Source organism: Pteronotus mesoamericanus, unplaced genomic scaffold, assembly GCF_021234165.1.
Source record: "Pteronotus mesoamericanus isolate MK-2021 breed Mesoamerican mustached bat unplaced genomic scaffold, CSHL_Meso_final contig_74, whole genome shotgun sequence".
Taxonomy (NCBI): Eukaryota; Metazoa; Chordata; class Mammalia; order Chiroptera; family Mormoopidae; genus Pteronotus; species Pteronotus mesoamericanus.
Window position 1 is genome coordinate 6773124 of NW_026555247.1, and position 22461 is coordinate 6795584.

Here is a 22461-nt window from a genome sequence, read left to right on the forward strand (position 1 = left end):
TTCTCTTTTACTGATTCCTCTTCCTAGCCTCTAAAGCTTGGTTTTACGTTGGTTTTTCCACTTTACGCCCGTCTTAGGCCACCCTATCCAATTCCATGGCTTCAAATACCATCCACCTTTCAACAGCTCATTTCTACCTCCAGCTTTGTCTCTCTTCGGGTGAGCTTCAGACCTGTAAATCTGTTTAGATGACATTCTCCTTAGATTCACACGTCCAAAAAGGAACTCACGGTCTTCGCCCCGTCTCTGCCAAACTTCTCAAGCTTCTTTATCTTAGAGAATAGTACCAAAACCCATCTGTTTATTGAGAACAGGCTCTGGGGGATCGCCGATCCTTCCCTTCCGTCTCTCTTTTCCGTCCTTTGAATGAAGAGTTTCCTTCCACACCCTCAAACATTAAAGCCTTTCAAAAGAGACTGTTTGACCTGCAATCTAAACTTGGCTTCCGGTTCCATGCTCTGCTCGCGGTGTCCGAGCTGACCGAAGGACTCTTCCCCTTTATACTGTAAAGTTTACGACGTCCTCATAAGCAGGCTCAGTTAACCCTTTGAGGGCAAGGATGAGCCTTCCCCACATCAAATCTAGCCCTGCCTCCTGCGGGCCCCCAGCCCAGAGCAAACCTCCCGGGACAGACCCCAGCGCACTCGCTAGGGAAGGCGCGGCTGTGATTGGCCGCGCCGCCACCCGCCTTCCTCGCGGCCCTGGCTTCCGGTCCCGCGGCCGCCAGCCTCCGCCCTGGGCCACCGCCCTCGAGGAAAGAGGAGGAGCCTTTTGCGCCGGTGGGCCCCACTGCAGCCGGGCGTCCGTCGCCGGTTTAAGCGCGGGGGGGCCGCAGGTCACGTGCTGGAGAGCGTGGGGGCGTGGCACCAGGAAGCGGCCTCGGAGCCCTCCGGTTCAGCGTCGCCGCCGCCGCCGCCGCGTTCACTCCAGCCGCAGTCATCACTGCCTGGCCCAACACCCTGCGCCGGGCGCCGCTCGCCCCGGTCCACGCTGGCTGCCACCTCCGGCCCCCCCACCGCGGCCACCTCCGCGGCGCCCGCCATGGGCGAGGAGGACTACTACCTGGAGCTGTGCGAACGGCCGGTGCACTTCGAGAAGGCAACCCCGGTCAACTGCGTCTTTTTTGATGAGGCCAACAAGCAGGTCCGGGCCAGCCCTCATCCTCCTCTTCCGTGCGGCCGGGCGCGCCCTGCCCGTCGACCCCGGCTCCCCAAGGTCGCCCCGCGCCCGGGCACGGGCCGGGCGCCGGGGACCAGGCCTGGGGCCTCTCCTAGTGTCCCGGCGCAGCACCGGCGCCAGGGCCTTCCTGTTGGGTGGGTCGAGGGGCCAGACTCCGCCGCGGCTGGGGCTTTCTTCTCCACAGTGACAGCGGGGTGGACCCCTAGCCGGCGCCCTTTGGCCGGCGTGGTCAGCTGTTAGCAGGCCGGTCTTTCTCCCGAGCCTTTTCTTGGACTTAGACATGGAGAGTTTTATTATTCTCGGAATTTTGGACGCGGAGGGGGAAAGCAGTGTGGGCAGTATAGCGGGGTATGTTTAAGCGGCGCGTTTGCCAAACTGGAGTAACATTTGGAGCCTTGGGGTCCTCCGACCCCGGCTTGCACAGTTTGGAATGGTAACATTTTTTGGTCTCTGCTCTTGTTTCTTAAAATTCATGTGAACACCAAGCATCACAGATTGATAGGTGCCACGTTGGTTTAGCTGAACCAAGGGTTGGGTTTAGTTCACTTGTAGGTGGTATATTGTCCAGACCGTTAACATTGCTTCTTTTTTCTCTCAGGTTTTTGCTGTTCGATCTGGTGGAGCTACAGGGGTGGTAGTTAAAGGCCCAGATGATAGGAATCCCATCTCATTTAGGTAATAAAATTAACATTTTGAGAACAGGTTCAGCACGTAAATGGCGTTTTTCTGTTTCTGATTCAGGAAGTGGTTTTAAAATTTTGTCCTTTGCCTCCCTGAAGAGATCCGAAGAGTGTGTGTGTGCCCGCGGCGCGCGCAAATCCCTGTCGGTAGGAGGGAAGCAGACGCGTGCTGTGCAGTTTTGGTGGCACATACTATACTTGTCAGAGTGAAATACGCGGGGTACTTTCCTGTTGATTTGGGAGCCAAATACTCCCAAGTAGGGCACCTCCTTGGTACTTACCACTTCCTGGTACTTGAAATTAGCAAGTCAGTGCAGTACTGATGTGCCCATTTCCTGTTTCTTCCCCGTGGAGGACCTTCATTTACTCATTAGGTCCAGGTCTTTCCAGAGTGTTTGGAAGGTGGAGGACAGTCCTGGGGCAGTGCTTTTCAGGTAATGATGTATATTAAAAAAATCCCAGCCTTGACTGTACCTAAGATGACTGGGTGTTCCAGTTTACAGAAGTTGAATAGCTGCTGCTTTCACTTTCAGAAGTATTGGGTTGGCCAAAAAATCTGTTTAGTTTTTCTGTAAAATAAAAGACACATTTTTCATTTTCACCAGTAACTTCATTGATTTGGATATTTTGGGTATGTCACCTCTCTCCTACTATTGGCTTCTAGTGGGTAGAGGCCAGGGGTGCTGCTAAACATCTTCTAATGTGTCAGACAGCCCCATAGGGAAGAATTATTTGGCCGGAACATCAATAGTACCAGGAAACTTTGCAGACCACTTTTGACACATTTGATCAGTCACAGCACAAATCTTTTTTTGAATTTCAGTTGCGTTTTTACCTTTTTTTTTGAAATAATAGAGCATAATGTGCTGAAAATGTGTATCTTCTTCCATCTTCAGTATTAAATGGCTGCACAAAAATTCACCAATTTTGATTTAAAAAAAAATGCACGCTGATATGACAGCTGTCACAATACAATCTAATAAAGTTTTGAATGAAGTTAAAGACGAGCACTACATGAGCCGTTGCATGGAAAAAGATAATCAAACTTTTTGGCCAACCCAGTATCTCACTTTGGGTGATAAACCATCTCTCTGGTCACCTTGACTGCTGTGATTACAGACGGGGAAGTACAATGCAGGCCCTCATGTCAGTGGAGACTTGAAAAAAAATTTTACTCTTGGCCCATGCTGATAGGAAACAGTTTTTGAGGTAGAAAATGAATTACACATCATTTGTTGGGCAAACAACTGTTGCAGTGCCTGTTAGGCATCAAGCACGTCGAGGCTTTGAATTAGCCTGGCACCCTTTTGGGGAATGCATAACTTTAGTGGGGGATACCAGTGAGGGGACACATTCTATTTACCTGACAAGTGCTGTACCTAGAATGTGGACACAGGGAGGAGATGTGACATATATCTTGAGACTGGAGGGGGAAGGCCTTAGAGAGGACATAGCCTTTGAGCAAAACTTGAGAGCTTGAGTGGTATGATTCTAGGTGGGTAAGAGAGGAGGCCTTCCTGATGGAGAGAACACCAAGTGCAAAAGTGAGCAAGCCTGGTGTCTGGGGAACCCCATGTCTGTGTAACTGAAGATGAGGTGTCCGTGCAGGAGGGGGAGGTGGTGGTGTGGCCGCCGGCAGGGGTTGGCTGGAACCTTATATATTCTGCTATGGAATTAGGGCTTTATCTTGTTACTGAGAATTTGTAAGGTGGGGCGTGGCATGATCATATCAGTGTTTGGGAAGATCATGTGGGTCGCAGCCTTGAGGCTGAATTAGTTGGGAGCATATCAGAGTCAGGGACACCACGGAGAGGTGATTGCAATTGTTTGAGCCAGGCTTGGTGAAGAGCAGACTGAAGACAGTGTAGACTGGAATGGCAGAGGCACTCGGCGGGCAACATGAGGGTGAGCCCATGATGGTCCAGATTTGGGGCCTTTGTCAGGTTTGAGGGGGAAGATACTGAATTTACCCTCCTTTAAAAACACTTATTGTTAATAGCCTTAGTGTGGTATAATTATTATTAACTGAACATATTTAACATATGTGTACACCCATGATACCATCATCATCATCATCATCAAGAGAATGAACATCTCATACCCCCAAAAGTTTTCTCATGCCCCTCTGTAATCCATCCCTTGATTTTCCTTTGTTTGAGGCGGTTGTGAGACTTCTAAGTGGGGCCATCTTGAGCCTATAAGGTAATGAATGGGAAAGAGGACACTAATGTTTCAAAAGCTTTGCTGTGAGAGTGATGGAGAGAGAAGGCAGCAATTTGTGGAGATTACTGTGGGTATTGGAATACGTCAGAGATGTGGTGGGTTTGGTTCCAGACCACCACAAAAAGTGAGTTGTAATCATTTTGCTGTGGAGGGTCTTGCCTTCAATTTGTTTAAAAAAAAAACAACAACAACATCTGTGAAGCACAATAAAGCAAAGGGCAATGAAACAAGGTATGCCTGTATATACGTATTTGTCTAAAATAATTCTCAGGTGAAAGTGCAAGTGATCTCAGTTTTTCCATCACTTATCTGCAATACTGTAAATTTCTCCAGCAGCTTATTGCTGATTGGATTTTGTCTTCTGAAAAGAGGTTCTACTAATAGCTTCAGAAAGATAACTTTAATTTTAAACTAAGATTTTCTGCTTCCTGAATATTTAACTTGTCTTTTTTCTCCTCAGAAGATGATAGAAGCTAGGGTTAACTTAATAAACTTAACTGTTAACATCCTCTTTCTTCTTAAAGAATGGAAGACAAAGGAGAAGTGAAGTGCATTAAATTTTCCTTAGAAAATAAGATACTAGCTGTTCAGAGGACCTCAAAGACTGTGGTAAGATATATATTTAAATATATTATAAAGAAAGAACATTAGAAGTACATTTGGAAGAGTATGAATTACAGGTTTCCTGTGTTAAAGGAACCATTTATTATTTTAATGTCATGAAAGCTATAGTTACATTGCTTTTGAGCCTTGGTAATTCGTGAAGAAAGACATTCGAATGGATAAACACTTAATGACCTTAGTTTGTCATTTTTGACTTAAATGAACAAAAAAAAAAAACTAATTTGGAACCTCAGACATGTTTTGTCTGGATTAATAGCTAGCATCATTGATTGCCTGAGGTATATTTTTGGCTGCTTTGTGAATGACCCTTACTGGAGTAACTCCATTTGTTCATCTCTCTAATCATTGAATGCTTAATCTAATAGGAACAGATATTCAGAGGTGGAGCAGCTTGCTGGCATTTTAGCCTTTATAAATATTCATGATTGCATTTAATGAGAAAAGTAGAGAAAACTGTTGAGGAAGAGGCAGTAGAAAGTAGAGAAAAAACTGTTGAGGAAGAGGCAGAATCCTCTTTCCTTCCATCAGTATTAATTTTTGGAAAGCATCTTATAAAGTGTAGAGCAACACATTTCTCTGAAATCAACCGTTTGAAGAATGAATTTTGGAAATCAGTTTCTAAACCCTAACTGAATATTTGGATTAACTCTTTTAAAAAATTGAATTGTCAGCCTGCTGCTTTTAAGGAGGCAGATTGTCCAAGTTGGTCTTTTTATTTTTCCTGTCTTTGGGTTTTTGTCTTTTTTTTTTTTCAGATCATTTTTTAAATTTATGTTTTTTTCTCTTCTTTGTTGTGTACCAAAGTAGGTTGCTGCCTAATCCAAATTTCTCCTTGTTTTTTTTTTTCTTTCAGGATTTTTCTAATTTTATCCCAGATAGTTCTCAGCTGGAATACACTCAAGAGTGCAAGGTATGGGCCGTAATCTTTCCGAGCTGGTGTGCATTTAACTGCGTGCGTTACATTATAGAGACACCGTGTAGTGTGGTAACTGGGAGTACAGACTGCTTTGTACTGAGGTGTGCTGCCTGTGGGCTCTGACTTTGGACAAAGTTTAAGCCTGTTTCTGTGGCTAAAGATGGAGTTGGGAGGATTAAATAGATGGTGGATGGTACACACCTAACAGTGCCCGTACTTGGTGGCTGTTGTCTTCTTGCTGCCCCTGGGCTGGCACTTCTGGGTCAGACCCTGGATTCCTTTCACAGCTGCCTCTTTGGAGGTTTTTGGAAGAAGAGGTTTTTCTTTTGTGGTGATGTTTTCTTTCTTTGATTTACCCTTGTCATGGCCTTCCTCTTTCTTTCCGTTAGTTAGAGTCTAATCCATATTAATTAGATTTGTTGGGTATAATAAAGTAGGCTAGAGAAGGCTCAGCTAAAAGTGGCAATGTGGTATCCTGGAAACTGGCAGAAGCTGCTAGTGGATAGGGTATGGCTTTTGGCATCTTTGTAATGGTTTTGCTAAATGGAGTTCAGCGTGGGCTACCCAACAAGGAAAGGCACATCCAAATAACTGAACCCTTTGCAGACCTCCAGCTCCTCTGTGTGCGGCACAGGTGGTTGTCATAGCCCTGCCTGCCCTCAGGCTCCGGGCACTGCTGTTTACTGAGTGGGTCCGTGTGTGGGCTCAAGGCCCCCAAGCCCATTTTGGTCAACACTCACTGAGGACCTTAAGGCCTTTAAACTTCAATAATGCCAGTTTTTACAGCGTGTTTCACTAAGAGAATGTCAGCTGTCTTTTGGCTCCTAAAGGTAGAAGTTGGTGTCTGAGTGCTCATCAGTTGCCTTTCCGCAAAATTCCGGCAGTCCCTTCTGTTGGGTTGACTAGAAGAACTAGATTCGGGTGCTTCAGTGAGGCGTTTCTGGGACAAATCTGGGACTGCTGTATTTAAAAGGAAGTTTGATTTGTTAATAAGTTACTTTTATTAAAGACTAATATAAACAGTATTTTAAGCTTTTGAAGTGATTGATATATACATTTTGTTATTAATTTAAAAAAATCTTTCGTAATTCTTTTCAGACCAAGAATGCCAACATACTAGGATTCTGCTGGACCAGTTCCACTGAAATTGTCTTCATTACAGATCAAGGAATTGAATTTTACCAGGTATTATTTATCCCTTTTGTTTGTTGGAGAATGGTCTGTAATAGCATTTTGGCAGTCTTGTGAATTCAGCACTAAATAGATATTTTGAGATTCTAGAACTTGAGTCTCTTGGTTGGGTTTTAATTCTTTTTTTCTAATTATAAGTAATATATGTTTTTTTTTAATAAAATGTTCAAACATTACCAAGTTATATAGAAAGTAAAAGTTTCCCTTAATCCCTAGAAATAATTAATATAAACAGTTTGGCCCTGGCTGGTGTGGCTGAGTGGACTGAATGCCAGCCTGCAAACCGAAAGGTTGGCAGTTTGATTCCCAGTCAGGTCAGATGCCTGGATTGCAGGCCAGGTCCCTAGTTGGGGGCGTGTGAGAGGGAACCAACTGACATACGCTCACACGTTGATGTTTCTCTCCCTTTCTTTCTCCCTCCCTTCCCTGATCTCTAAAAACAAATAAAATCTTAAATGAAAAATAGTTTGGTACACATCTGTCCATTTTTTTCCACACACATACAAATGTACTTTTGTGACTGCCTTTTTTTGCCCAGTGGTATGTCTTGGACATCTGTCCACATTTTATTCTGACTGAGTTGTACTCTACTGTGTGGATGTCCAGTGGTATGTCTTGGACATCTGTCCACATTTTATTCTGACTGAGTTGTACTCTACTGTGTGGATGTACTAGTTTATTTAACCAATTCTTTGTTAATGAACATTGGCATATTCTCAGTTTTTGTGTTTATAAACAGTCTTCAGTGAACATGTTACCACTTTTATAAGCACTGTAGGAACCTCCATTTTTCACACCTCTGCCAACTGGGTATTGTCAGTTTATAGACACTTGCCAATCTAAGAGGTGGAAAGGCGTTTTAATTTCATTTTTCATTACTAGGGAGGTAAGCATGTTTTCAATTTGTGTATTGTCCCTTTGTATTTCCTCTTTAGTAAACTGCCTCTTTATCTTAAAAGAGAATTTTTTATTGTGGTAAAAGACACAAAACAAAATTTACCCTCTATTTTTAAGTGTGCAGTTCAGTAGTGTTAAGTGTACTCACATTGTTGTGAAACAGATCCATAACTTTTTTATCTTGCACAACTAAAACTCCATACTCATTAAACAACTCCTCTTTCCTCCCTCCCTCAGCCCCTGGTAACTACCATTTTACTTTATGTTAATTGGACTTAAGTAACTCACATAAGTCGAATCATACAGAGATTGTACTTTGTGACCGACTTACTTCATTTAGTATAGGTCTTCAAGGTTTATCCATATTGTAGTGTGTGTCAGAATCTCCTTTTCAAGGCCAAATAATACTCCATTGCATGTATATACCACATTTTTTTCCATTCATACATTGATGGACACTAGGGTTGCTTTCACCTTTGGGTGCTTGTGAATAATGCAGCTATGAATTTGTCTGTGTGAGTATCTCTTCAAGACCCTGTTTGAAGATACCCTATGTCTTCAGGTCTTTTGGGTATATATTCAGAAATGAGATTGTTGGATCATATGGTAATTCTTTTTGTAATTTTTAGGAATTGTCATGTGGTTTTCCATAGCAGTTATACCATTTTACATTCCCACCAGCAGTGCAGCAAAGTTCCAATTTCTTCACACCCTCACCAACACTAGTTGTTTTTTGTTTTATCAATAATAGCCATCCTGGGTATGAGATGATACTCATTATGTATTCATTGCATTTCTGTAATGATTAGTGGTATTGAACATCTTTTCATGGCTTTTTATCTATTTTTACATCCTCTGGAGAAATGTCTAATCAAGTCCTTTGCCCATTTTTTAATTGGTTATTTTATTTTTGTTGTTGCATTGTTGGAGTTCTTTAGATATTCTGGATGTTAATTCTTTATCAGGTGGATGATAGGCAAATATTTTCTTCCTTTCCGTAGGTTGCCTTTTCACTCTCTTAATTGTTTACTTCGATGCCCCTGCCGCTTCATGTTTTTATTGAGTTGATCAAAACGTCTGTTTAGTTTTTTCCATAAAATAAAACATACATTTTTTTCCCTTTTCACCAATAACTTTATTGTTTTGGATATTTTGAGTATGTCGGCTATCTCCCGCTCTTGGCTTCTAGTGATAGAGGCCAAGGGTGCTGCTAAACATCTTCCAATGCATAAGACAGCCCCACAGCAAAGAATTATTTGGTCAAAATGTCAATAGTACCAAGAAACCTTGCAAACCACTTTAAAAAAAAAAAGATTATTTATTTTTAGAGAGGGAGAAAGAGAGGGAGAAACATTGATGTGTGGTTGCATCTTGCATGCCCCCTGCTGCTTGCAACCCAGGCACGTGCCCTACCCTGGGAATTGAACTGGTGACCCTTTGTTTCGCAGGCTGGCGCTCAATCCACTGAGCCACACCAGCCAGGGCTGAAAACCACTTTTGACACATCTGATCGGTCAAAGCACATCCTCCATACACTGCACAAATCTTTTTTGCATTTCAGTTGAATTTTTATCTTTCTTGAAATCATAAAGCAGAATAGGCAGGAAATGTTGTGTAGCTTTTTCTATCCTCAGTGTTAAAATGGCTGCACAAAAATTCAGTTTTGATGTGTTTTTTTTTTTAAATGCATGCTGATGTGACAGCTATCACAATATAATCTTAACAAAATTGTTTCAAATGAAGTCAAAGGCAACTAAGCAGTTCTAGAGCCATTGTATGGAAAAAAACTAAAAGAACTTTTTGGCTAACCCAATAATGTGTTCCAACTGCCTGACCTATTGAGAATGCTTCTGAGATCTCTAAGCGGAACTAATGTAGGGAATGTTAGGACTCTTTCAGGTTTTTGATTCTCTTGGCTTATTGAAAGCAGTATAATTAAGAATCTATGGATGGAGAAAATACACCTGTGTAAGCAAACCTGTGATGTTAGTGCCATAGTGCTTTACTGTAGGGCTGTCATTAAAACCTTTTTAGTGACAGGCAGAAAGAAGACAAACTTTATGCTCGTCTCACACACACAGAAATAGGATTTGTGTGTATCACAGCATGGAAAGGGAAAGGATGGATTGCTTTGCAGAAGGGTTCCCTGGGGCAGTTGTTTTTAAGTATATATTTCTGTTCTCTGTGGTGGAAAAGTTGTATATCAGATTATCTAAAGGTCTTCAGAACTTCAAGAAATAAGTTAGAAAAAATAAAAATAGAAACAACTGTCTCCCAAATAAAAAAAACAAAAAAAGAAATGTTAGAAAGAGAACTCCAGCATATCCTTTTTATCATACCCGACTTCCAAGAAACTCACACTGCCCAACTCAGACGTCCACGTCAGTTCTTCAGTTTCGTGTTCTATGACCTTAGTATCTTGGGGGCTCCATACAGTGTTCCTAAATGAATCAGAACATTGAAAGTAAAGTTTAAAATTTGCCTCAATTTTAAAATACTAAGTTTGCATGCAGAGTCTCATGAACATGTCTGTTAGGGAAAGGGAGCTGCTCCCAGATTCAGCGGGAACTAGAATCAAGATGAGACCAGCTGAAGGCTGATGTTGCAGGCCTGGCTGTGGCTGATGGAGAGCTTTGGGGTTCCGAGGCGTGGGTTTGTTTGGATCATTTCGCTGATGAGCGAGAGTGTCACCACTTTTTGCTCTTTGGTGGATGGTACCTGAGAATGTGCAGGTTCAGACCTGGGTCTTGTGGAAAAATGGCCTGTCCAGACCATAACTGTGTAACTGGTGAGGCAGGTTCCCTCACCTCTCTGAGCCTTATTTTCTCCTGTCAAATATTAGCATGCCGACATCTCAGAGTTGCAGCGAGAGGAAATGAGCTAAGGTTTGTAAAGCACTAAGCACCAGCATTGATAAGTGGCAGCTGTAATAAATAGAAAATAATTTTTCATTTTACTCACTAGTTTTTTTCTGTTTTGTATTATTTTTTAAAAATTTATAGTCTTCTGAAATTTTGCTGTTATTTCAATGGAGATTCTGTTTCTTGAACTTTGCTTCAGGTACTACCAGAGAAACGAAATCTGAAACTCTTGAAGAGCCAGAATATCAACGTGAATTGGTACATGTACTGCCCTGAGAGTGCTGTGATTCTTCTGTCTACCACGGTCCTTGGAAACGTGCTGCAGCCCTTTTATTTTAGGGTAAGTGTAGGTCTCCCTTTAAAAACTTTTTTCCTCTCTCTCCTGCCCTGTTCCTTTAACATCTTAAAGTGCCAAGTACTTCAAAGAGGCAAGTTCCTCTAACAATAATAACCTTGCTGCATCTGATCACTAGAGGGCACACTGTGCCATCCCTGCACCTCCAAGAATGACTCATTATCTGGGGACAGACCGTGAGTGAGTAAAGGACATAGTGTGTGTATATCCTCAATGATTTTATCTAGGGAATGCAAAACATCAAAGGGGTTTAATAAACTTTCCTAAAACTTTCTTTCCCCCCAACAGGCTGGCACTATGTCAAAACTGCCCAAGTTTGAGATTGAATTACCAGCTGCGCCTAAGTCCACTAAACTGAATCTTTCTGAGAGAGATATTGCGATGGCAACGATGTATGTTTGTCTTTCGAGAGACTTCCTTTTGTAATTGCTTTTAGTGATACAAGTAGTAGAAGCACGTTGTAAATATTCCAGGGCTGCCCTTTCTTTAGGTAGCCTTGGACCACACAATAAGGACTTCCTTTTCCGGTTTAGTACCTAGATTTTATGATTGTAGATCTTACGAATGCTGTCTTTTTAGCATTCTTTTTTTTTTTTTTTTTAATTTTACTAGCTTTGTGGTCTTAGGACGGTTTTTTCACCATTTTAACCTGATAAAATGAGAACATTGAGCCAGTTTATTTCTTGGGTATATCTTAGTTTTAGAATTTTTCTTGTATTCTATGAGCTGTTTATCAACAATTTCTTTTTAGCTAAAATATGTCCTAATTGTTCTAAACAAGAACGTAGTTTTGAAATTTTCTTTTTAATCTAACAAACATGAAACTGAATTACTTAGGTAGGAAGGTATATTTTCAGTTGGGAATGCCAATGTCTTAATTTTTAAACTTTATTATGAAAAGTTCAAACACACAAAAATAGAAACTAATACAAAACTCTCCTGTAATCCTAATCAACAATTATCAAAATTTTGCTTCTAAATGACTTTTGATTCTTCTTTGGCCTAAAACAGTGTTTTCCAAACTTTAAAAATTTTTAGCAGTTACAATGACCCCTACCTTTTTTTCCAAAGGAAATCTGTGGCATCTTGGTTTAGAAAACAAAATGAGAGCAATCCTGGCCAAAGCAGGGATGGGGACACACTCCCTTCCCTCTGGTCCCCTCGTCATTCCTATGATAGGTTAATAGCATGATGTTAACCACTAAAAAATGTGTGTGCAGGAACTGGTCACAGCACATTTATTAGATGAGGCTTAAAAATGAAGAGTGATTATATTTTCCTGTTACTAAGGAATTTACTCATTGTACAAAACTTGGAAAATACAGAAAATTAGAGGAAAAGAAAATGGACCTCGCTTATTATTACTCAAGGATAATTATTAACAGCAACATGTATCTCCAGTTTTTGGATGTTATCTATAAGTTTGTATTTTTCTTTTAAAATACTATGATCAAGCTGTAATTAGTTTTGCATCCCCCTTTGCACTTCACTTCATAATAGGCTTTTTTATTTTTGACTAACTGCACTTGCTTTGCAAACATTTTTGTTGGCTGCAAAATATTCCATTAAATGACCGTTTCATAATTTACTTAACTATAACTTTATAATTCAGCATTAACGATGGAGGAATTTCAAATTGCCAAATGTGACATGCCTCTTTGTTCTCTAATCAGCTATGGACAGCTCTATGTTCTCTTCCTGAGGCATCATTCCCGGACCTCCAATAGTACAGGAGCGGAGGTGGTCCTGTATCATCTGTCACGGTACACTTAATGCTTTCTTTCCCCTTTCTTCAATTTTAAAATCTGAACTAAAGCTTGTTGATCTATTTTTTGACCTTTCTTTTACCCTACAGAGAAGGTGCCTGTAAGAAGACACACATACTGAAGTTAAGTCGGACTGGGAAGTTTGCCCTCAATGTGGTGGATAACCTGGTAGTTGTTCATCATCAGGATACAGAGGTATGAGTTGTCTGTGGTTGTCTGGTCTGTGTTGGTACAAGCCAGGGTTGCTTAAAAGAGTTGGCAACAGTTGACAAAACATTGTGAGTGCAGACTAGAAAGTGCTTTGTATGCTAAAAGTTTGGAATTTTAGATAGAAATGGGTTTGGCATTCTAAATGGTTTAGAAAAAACAGTGATTTCATATCAGCTGATTAAAGATAATTAAAAAATATTTCAGAAGAAAAGCACATGAGGAAACTTTGACTTTGAAGCAATTATTTGGTTGAATCAACTAAGCTGGGAATTCACTGCAGAGCCACTGTGTTACATGCGCTCTGCACCTCCTCTGTGAGGATAGATGATAACTGCTCTGAGGCTCTGTGACCCAAGAGAAGAACTAGAACGAGTCCTGCTTTTCTGTGCCTTTATCTGTGTGTCTGGCAGTAGACAAGTCACTTTTCTGCCATGCCTCTAGGAGGGTGGTGACACCCATATATCTGACTAATGAAGACACTGTGACTGAAAAAGATCTGCTTCAGTCACTTAGAGCTCTTCAAAGGAAACATGCTTTAAATGTCAGGAAAATGAGAGTATATGAAAATATAGAAGAAAGTTGTAATATCATAGCAAATTATATCTCGAAGAACTAGATGGTTGGGATGGGAGGCAAACAACCTTTTTAAACAAATCTAAAATAGCAAGATATGAGGTAATGAAAAGATTAAGCCAACCTGTGATCTGTTTTGGCATCACAGTCTGTTCTTTTTCTCCATTGCAGACGTCAGTAATATTTGATATCAAGTTAAGGGGAGAGTCTGATGGCGCCGTTACCTTCCATCACCCAGTGCTTCCGGCTCGATCGATTCAGCCCTATCAGATCCCCATGGCAGGTAAAAGGGAGTCCCCCTGTAGTTGGGGGTCACGTTCAAGATGGAATGAGGAGTATTTGCAGAGGGTCCCAGACCTGTTTGCTTTTGTGAGTGGCTCTTCTTCTTCTTTTTTTTTAAAAACTGATCCTATCAGCTAAAATTATGTTCTTGTGAAACATTTTATAAGATAAATGGACCTTCCTCTTAAGAGAATGATTTCTCTTCTCTGGGCTTTAAAATGGAGAATTGTGATTAGCCATTGAAGCTGAAAGATTTTTAAATGTTGAATAAGTCATCAACATTTTCTGATTGCCTGTGCTCTGTATCCCTGAGATGAAATTTGGCCACTGTGGCTATTTGAACGTGGGGTGACTTTTCCTTAACTTTCTTACGTTTTGTGTCATAGTTATGATAAATATGCTTTCTCTCCTGACTGATGGGCACAGTAAGTACTTAAGGATATGGTTCTCAGATTCTTCTTCTTTTTTTCTTTAAGAGTTTAAAGTGAAAGAGAGAGTTTATTAGTCAAGCAGTAGCTCAGAGAAGGCTACTCCACAGGCAGAACAGTCTCTCAGGTTGTTCTAGATCAGTTCTACCTAAAGACGTGCAAATAGGAAGTTTGATAAGGAAGGAGGTCAGGGTTTCAGGAAGGGGGAAAGAAACCGTTTAGTTCCTTTGCCTGTCCCTAATCGGTTTCCGATAATTTCCAGCTCTCTCTTAAAGGAGATTGTAGTGCAGAGTAAGTTACTTGAAGTTTCAGTGTATAAACCATAAAGGGTACACTGGAACTTCAGTAGCAATGTATTCTTCCTAAAAGGAGTACTCAAATAGCATTGGTGGTAGGCCAGCCTGCAGTCAGCATGTCCCTTTGCCGGTCACAGAGACGATCCAGAGCAGGCTAAGCTGGTGGTTCAGCAAGAGCACCACTGCCTCTGGCCTGCCCTTCCAGACTTGCTGGATCAGCCAGAAGCTTCATATCTCCCTGGCAGAGTTTGTAAGGAAGGAGGTGGTTCCCACGTTTGAATTGGTCTTTTGGCCTTCTGTGTTCTTGCCAGCTTTTTTTCCTAGATAATAATGTTAGCATTACTGGCATACCTAGTTTTATTGTGCGGGGTTTTATTGCACTTAATATGTGTTGCACTTTTTTTCCTCAAAAAGTGAAGGCAAGGCCTTCCACAGGCAGAAAGATCCCCACTTGCTCCTCCTCCCTACTCCCCTGACCCTTCCCCTTCCCACTCCCTCCTGCCTGGCGGAGACTTGAGACTCACACATATAGTATCTTGGAGGTTTGCCTGTAAATGAATAAATTGTATCAAGTGATTCACCTTGTTTCTGCTGTTCACTTGTCATTAAGGTAACTCCTGGTGAATTGGGGGGAAAAAATAACTGTTAAACATTTAAAACTCTACTCTGTTACAGTTGTTTAGGACAAGTTAGACGGTAGTCAGGTTATAAGTGGTTAGTTGTAATGAAGTTAATGCCAACTTTAAAGTTAGTGGTTAGTGTTGTCAAAATTATGTCCAAGACTAAGATTAATAAAAATTCGGGAGTCCATTGAATCTCTGGGCTTCTACAGTGTGGGTTGGTAAAGCATTTTTTTAAGGTTAATGCATTTTTGTTTTGTTTTACCTGCTAGATTGTAAACCCCTTCCTTGCAGGCTTGTAGCATCTTTGTATCTGGCTCACCCTGTGCATTCAGCACCTTTGGGGAGCGCCAGTGGCCCTCATTCCTGCTCCTGTTTTTCGTCTCTTTGACCCCTGGTTCTCACTGACACAGTAGGGTCACCTGGGGACTTGACACACCGGAGCCATTTGGCTCTTACCGGAGAGCATGTGAGACAGTGTAACAGGCAGCCAGCTCGAGTCCCACACCTCTATACCCACACCTAGTCCCAGATGCAAGTGTTCTTTGCTCTAACTTATCTGAGGAGTTCCCTTCCTCTTTTGGGAGGGTCTGTTCAAAATTCTTTCCTTTTCCAACTGGCTGATTAAAACCGGTGTTCTGATTGTACCTGGGTAATGGGAACAGAACTGAGAATCATGTTTCGTTTATAGGACTGCATTTCTCTAGTTCACCATGGGCTGCCTGCCTGACACATGAATATAACTGGTAGTTATGAGTCTCTGTCGTGAGAGTTGTTGGGTCTGCTTTCCAGACCAGATCTTTGTGCCTGGACCTACTACTGTGTGCAGTAGAGAATTGAGCTACTTATTTAATTATTTAAATTATTTAGTTGAGCTAATTAAACCAGAACACTTGTATTTGAAATATTCTCACGAATTACCTGAGTATTTGATTTTGAATCATCCAGGTACAGTACCTAGTTCTTTAATGTGTAAATGATGATGAGTCACCTTTGGCTACTGGAAACAACACTGAATGACATGCTTTCTCTACTGGGGAAGACATTTTCTTGGTTTCTTCTCGACTTCCTCCCTATATGCTATTAATGGGGCATGCCAGTTCACTTCTTCCATGTTTAACTAGAATTGAATAAACATTGACTGAAGGCTTTATGAAGAATTACATTTCACATCTTAAGTGCTAGTGTTGGCAGCATTTCCTGGTTGCATCCTCAGCCCTTGCACACTTAATGTTTTCTTCATTTGTAGGTCCTGCTTCTGTGACCAGCCAGTCTCCTGTCCCGTGTAAACTCTGTATCCTTGACAAAGGCCTTGGCGCTGTGCACAGAGGGAAGCTGGTTGCCCCCCTTACCCTGGTGTCAGAGGCTCCTGAAGCCCTGCCCTAGGGAGCTGCAGAGGGGAGGTTTCTTAACCACCGAGGGGTGGGGTGGGCATTTAGAGCAGCCTCAGCGAAGGGGCAGAGGCGCGTGCTAATCGGAGCTGGGTTTGCCTTTTGTTTTCCTCTCTTCTGGTTTAGAACTTCCTATAACATGTAGATTCTTCATCCTGGATTGTCTTTCAACCTGACATCATTATCAGCGCAAGCCAAGGTGGGTCAGAGGGGATGACCATCATGTTAGAGAGAAAATAGTGCTTGTTGACTTTGGATGACATTGGTAGCCAGTGACATTTTCAAGGTGACTCTCTGGGAAATGGCCTCTCCTTTCAATCTGGAAGTGGGATTATTTTTCACTTTGTTCTCTTTTCTCCCCTATGTGTGTATTTTATCATGAACATATACTACTTTTATAATTAAAACAACTAAGAATTACCGTTCTCCTGCCTTAAACTATTTCATGTCTGTCCATTCTGAAAAGCCAGACCCCACAGCACACAGTAAGCGGTGCCCTCCCCCTTGTCTCCCGCCCACGTGCCCCCTACACCTGCGCCCCTTTCTGTTCTGCGTGTGCCCAGGCCTGTGCTCCTGTTTTCATTGTGCTGGGGAAGCCTCCCTTGGGATGTTAGTGGTTTCTTGCTTGGTAATCCTCTAACACCTTGCATCTTTCTCTGTTAGAGTACTCTCTACGTTAGTCTGTAGTCATCTGAGTATTTTCCTGTCTTGCCCGCTGGGATTCTTAAGGAGAGAATCAGCCCTAATGCCCTGCCAGCATCCACAGTCCACAATGAATTCACTTCTCTCCTGTCCACCCGGAACAGCACAGGATCTGTACCAGCCCTGGGGGAATTGAGAAAGGGATCACTCACATCATTCTTAATGTAGCATTTAATCCTTTGTGGATCCCCAACTGAAAAAGGCTGTTCCTGCCTACCTGGCAGTGTGGGTGTTCAGGAGATTCCTGGATTGATGAATGGATGAATTATGAAATTCCTTTGAAATTACCTTTGACTAACAAGCCAGTGCAGGAGAAACAAGAGTACAGGAGTGAAGTTAATGCCACATGTTAATGCCTTTTCCACCTTTAAGGATAAAAGGGGGCTAAATGTGGGGAAGGATCTGCTCTGAGTTGGTTTAAGAGCTTGTAGCCCCCATCCTTAGGGAGACACACCATTGGTACAGCTCTGAACGGAGAAGGTTACTCTGCTTTAAGGAATCAGCCAGGCACTCAATAGTTTGGCTGCCAGTCCTTCTGTTGTCAGGCATGTTCTGAATGTCCTGGACTATGCTTTGGTTTGCAAGAAAAAGCCATTGATTGCTTTGCAGTACTTTGGGCTTTTGTTCTGGTTGGAGTCATATGATTGATTTTGCTGCTGCTTAAATCTAGGTTACCTCTGGAACCTCCAAGTGAAACTTCAGCCCATAGTAAACCTGTTGCCAGATAAAGGAAGACTGATGGACTTTCTCCTGCAGAGAAAGGAGTGCAAGCTGGTCATCCTGGCTGTCTGTTCACAGAGTAAGTGCGTAAATCCTTTCCTATTGGTCTGATTCTGGCTTGTACTGCCCAGTATCTTTTTCTGGGAGCCGGGACACCTTTTTGTCTTGTCTGTAGCCCCATTCTTCACTTAGAGCATGGGTTAAGCCCCTGGAATGGCCAATAAACATCAAAATGACTTGTAGGGACTTTGGTAGAAAAGACTAAATAGTAAATAGGATAGTTCCAGGTGAAAGCAAACTTAAGCCTGGGTGCACGCAAGGATCTGGCCTCGCATTCCTAGTTTTAAAACATTTTTCAGAATCCAAGTCACTGGCTGCATCATACCTATTTTGAGAATCTTCTAGGGATATGTCATAGCTACTTTTTTCAAATAACAAGAAAGGGCCTGTGGGTGAGTCTAGGCTTCAGGTCTCTAAACTAGACCATGTCTCTGAATGTCCTTCAAAGGTATATTTGCACTGAAAAATAACCTTTTGAGATTAGTTTCTCTATCATAGAGACATGTTCTGAAGTTGACGTAGTTGGTTGACCTCTGCCAACATTCTTTCCAGTGTTGAGTGAGTCAGACAGAGCAACACTGCCTGTGATCGCCACTGTTTTTGACAAACTGAGTCATGAGTATAAAAAGTACCTGGATGCTGAGCAGAGTTATATGATGGTAAGTTACATGTACTATGTTGAAGGGCTCTTCCACCCCTACCCCCATACATTTCTAAGTAATTTTAATGCAAGACGCTGCTAGAATATGGTTGTAGTGGGGGAGCAGTAAATTCAGAGTCCCTGCATCCACTGGCTTGAGGCTCTATCTCACTTAATGCCTTCACCCGTTTTTGTTTGTTGTTAATCTCGTTGATCTTACATGTAGATAGATCCTTGGTCTTACCTCTATTTTATAAAACTGGTCTCATCTTTGCATTATTTGTTTTTATACGTGATTCTGCCAACCCAGAACCTACTTAGTTAATTAGAAATAGAATCATTTGTCATGTCTGTCTTTCTTTTAGGATGTAATGGCTATAAAAATAAGACTTGTCATGGAATTTAGTCAGTATCCTATTAGCGATGATTAAATATTTGCACTGTGCTTTCATATAGTGGGCTCAAATGTTTGTTGTGAAGGCCTGGCAAAATTAACATGGCTTATTACGAGGTCTGCTGTAATGTTAGAGTTTTATCATCTGAAGCCAGAAAGAAAAAAGTTTAGGAAAAGTGGAATTTCACTTAAAGGATCTGATTACCTAAAGCTAAAAATGGAAGTGGTTTTAAACAAAAAATCCGGAACTTCCCTCACCTTCAGCTACTCAGGGATAACAGGACTGATGCTGGTTGCTGAAGGTGACCTGGTGACCTTGGAGCCTGTGGGTCCCTGCCTTCTGTCAGACATGGTTTGGGGAAGTGGGAAGGCTGAGCTCTTCTAGATCCTTCTCTCAGTCCTGCTGCTTGTGTGGTGGGCTCCGGGTATCAGTAGGGCTGATCCCAAAGGGCAGTTTCTGTGTCCTTGCTCTGTGGCTGTTAGGTTTCATAGAGCCTTGCCGGTGGAGAGTGCGGTCTACCATCTGCGACACTGGAGCCCCGGGTGCTTCTCAGAAATGTGGGTTCTCAGGCCACGCCCACAGCACCCGCAGTCTGCATTGACCGCAGCTGCCTTAGCAGTTAGGTGAAGCGGTCGGGACCCTCTCAGGGCTCTCCCATTCAGTATCTGGGGAGCCTGCCTTACCCTTTAAAAAACTCTAGATATAGACTCATCATACAAGTGTTTCCTTAATGGAAGATCAAGGCTTCATAAAGCAAAGATATAGCAAGCCATTTCATTTTTATTAGATAACAAAGGCCATATAGTCCGTGATTAATAAAATCAGTTATTTTTAAGACAGTAAAAAGAGTATGGTGTCCCTTAAGAAAACTATGACTTACACTTTTTAGTTCCATCCAACATGAACATTCATTATTTTCAAGATGACCAACTCTGACTTTCTGTTTCTAGACTCTTTCCCCAGAGAGCGCAGGAAAAATCGTTTTGCCCAAGCCATGACAGAAGTGTCATGCTTACTCAGATTTGAGGTTCACAGCATCTAGAAAGTCAGTCTTTTCAGACTAATTGCAAATGCACCATCACTGAGAAGATGATTCAGGTCACACTGGTAATTTCTTGCTCAGGCTATAGAAGCAGGGCAAAGCCGGAGCAGTCCACATCTCAGAAGGCCGGTGCGGACCCAGGCTGTGATAGACCAGTCGGACATGTACACCCACGTCCTGTCAGCCTTCACAGAAAAGAAGGTGAGTGACCGCTCGTCAGCTGCTGCTAGCCCAAGGGTTCTCAAAACAAAGACCATTTTAAGGGAATTCAGGAAAACTAGAACACTTGTGATTTGAATAACAGGATTATTTTGGGTGAGGACCAAGTTCTGATAATTTGGCTTCTAATACTCAGGCCTAAACATGATCATCGATGGGGGAGGTTCTGGAGGATTTGTGTAAAACCACCCAGACAACACTGGGCCAATTTTAAAAGGAAGGAAAAAGGGAGGGGGATAAATAAGGTGTAACGTGTAAGCTCCCTTGCAACTCCTTGGTGGTTCTAAGACCGCTTTTGTTTTCTCCATAGGAGATGCCTCATAAATTCGTGATAGCTGTCCTGATGGAATATATCCGCTCTCTCAATCAGTTTCAGATTCCAGTGCAGGTACCTTCCAGTCTGCTTTGTGGTCCCAAGTTAGAGGAGCACAGGGATTGTTTTTTAAAAGTAACAGCACAGTCAGTAACTGACTATCTTTTATATGCTAAAAGGGTCTGCTGGCCTGACTCAAGTTCTGAGTGGTTTTCCTGACTTACTATGTTGTTCTTAGTTAGAATAAGTAGTATCGGTAAGTGTCAAAGGGGGTTCTCTCACCTGCACACTGACCTACTCTTAATAATGCACTTTTACTCATCAGTTAGAATAGCTGCAATCCTCGACAAACAGCCTGCAGTCTCTTGTAGTTGAGCGGTTTGGAAATGTCTTTGCTTGTCTGTCCTCAGCATTACCTGCATGAACTTGTCATCAAGACGCTTGTCCAGCACAACCTCTTTTATATGCTGCATCAGTTCTTGCAGTACCACGTCCTCAGTGACTCAAAGCCTTTGGTACGTGTCACCAGATTTTTGCCTCTTTTAAAAACTTAAGTTTAACCTTCCAACATCCTACGCTGAATAGTCTGAAAATCTGTCTTTTAGGCCTGTTTGCTGTTATCCCTAGAAAGTTTCTATCCTCCTGCTCATCAGCTATCTCTGGATATGTTGAAGGTAAGATACAGCCAAGTTTCCAGTTGAGTAAGTATCTGTTCCTGTTGCTTGCATTTATCTGGACTTTTCTTTTTCCAGCGACTTTCGACAGCAAATGATGAAATAGTAGAGGTTCTTCTTTCCAAACACCAAGTGTTGGCTGCCTTGAGGTTTATCCGGGGCATTGGTGGCCATGACAACATTTCTGCACGAAAGTTTTTAGACGCTGCGAAGCAGACTGAAGACAACATGCTTTTCTACACTATATTCCGGTTTTTTGAACAGCGAAACCAGCGTTTGCGAGGGAACCCTAATTTCACACCAGGTGAGGGTGCGACAGCAGTGAAGAGATCTGGGGCAGCCACAGAGTCAGTGCCAACAGGACACTGGCAGCTGGCAGGCGAGAAGCCTTTCGGTTAGGAGAGCCCCCGAGTTCAGTCTTAAAAAAACAAGTCAAAACAGCCTGCCTAACCCTCAGCCTGTTATTTGTAGTATGAGTGAAGTCAGTGTTAATGGATTTGAATTATGCTTTGGAACTTGAAATGCTTGGGGAAGAGAAACATATTCAGGGCCCAGTTCAGGCAGTCGAAACACAACTAGTATGTCTGACAGCTGCTCCTGGAATGTCCCTTTCTGAAGAATCAGGAACAGGACAGGAACTGGCGGCTAAGGGTTTTAAATGACTTGAGGCTTATTAATGTTTCAGGTTTAGAGAGGAAACATTGGCAAATCACTCTTATTCCCAACGTTATGAAATTTAAGGATGGGGAAGGAACATGTAACTTTATTTCAGGTCTGCTAACTTCTAGCTTAGTGTATAGTGTCAGGTGGCACTTAGTACAATGACAGATTAGCTTCCCTTCTTGTCTTTTGAGGCAGATGGTGGTTTGCTTGGGGTTGGGAAGATCCCTGACCAGTTTTGTGATGGCATGAGCTATGTAAATAGAAGAATAACTCAAAAGCTTAGGAAAACAAAGTATTTTATGAAATAAGTTAAAACCCAGTATACACATCGATGAGCTGCAGAGTGTTCATTCTCTCATTTCCCTCTTTTTGTGCCATGTCTAATGGATTAAATCTATTTTCCTTTATAGGAGAACACTGTGAAGAACATGTTGCTTTCTTCAAACAGGTTTTTGGAGACCAAGCTCTAATGAAGCCTACGACGTTCTGAAATCACTTGCTAGTTTTTTATATATATAAATGTGTACAAAGTTAATTTATT

The 22461-nt window shown here is 42.2% G+C and overlaps 1 protein-coding gene across 2 annotated transcripts; it reads left to right on the forward strand.

The window, feature by feature from the left end:
* The first annotated feature begins 874 nt into the window (after window positions 1-874).
* RMC1 (regulator of MON1-CCZ1) lies at window positions 875-22444 on the forward strand. Of its 2 annotated transcripts, XM_054583451.1 has the most exons (20): window positions 875-1143; window positions 1778-1854; window positions 4607-4691; window positions 5560-5616; window positions 6721-6807; window positions 10771-10911; window positions 11215-11318; window positions 12600-12689; window positions 12782-12887; window positions 13647-13758; window positions 16351-16395; window positions 16638-16691; window positions 17865-17993; window positions 18527-18633; window positions 20133-20252; window positions 20581-20658; window positions 20994-21098; window positions 21189-21257; window positions 21336-21561; window positions 22331-22444. In XM_054583451.1, exons 1-20 carry the CDS (start codon window positions 1042-1044, stop codon window positions 22408-22410), a joined length of 1974 nt encoding a protein of 657 aa, XP_054439426.1. In that variant the 5' UTR covers window positions 875-1041; the 3' UTR covers window positions 22411-22444. The 2 variants fall into 2 exon arrangements, with proteins under 2 accessions (XP_054439426.1, XP_054439427.1); XM_054583452.1 differs by lacking the exon at window positions 1778-1854 and having other exon boundaries at window positions 1068-1143.
* The last annotated feature ends 17 nt before the right edge of the window (window positions 22445-22461 follow it).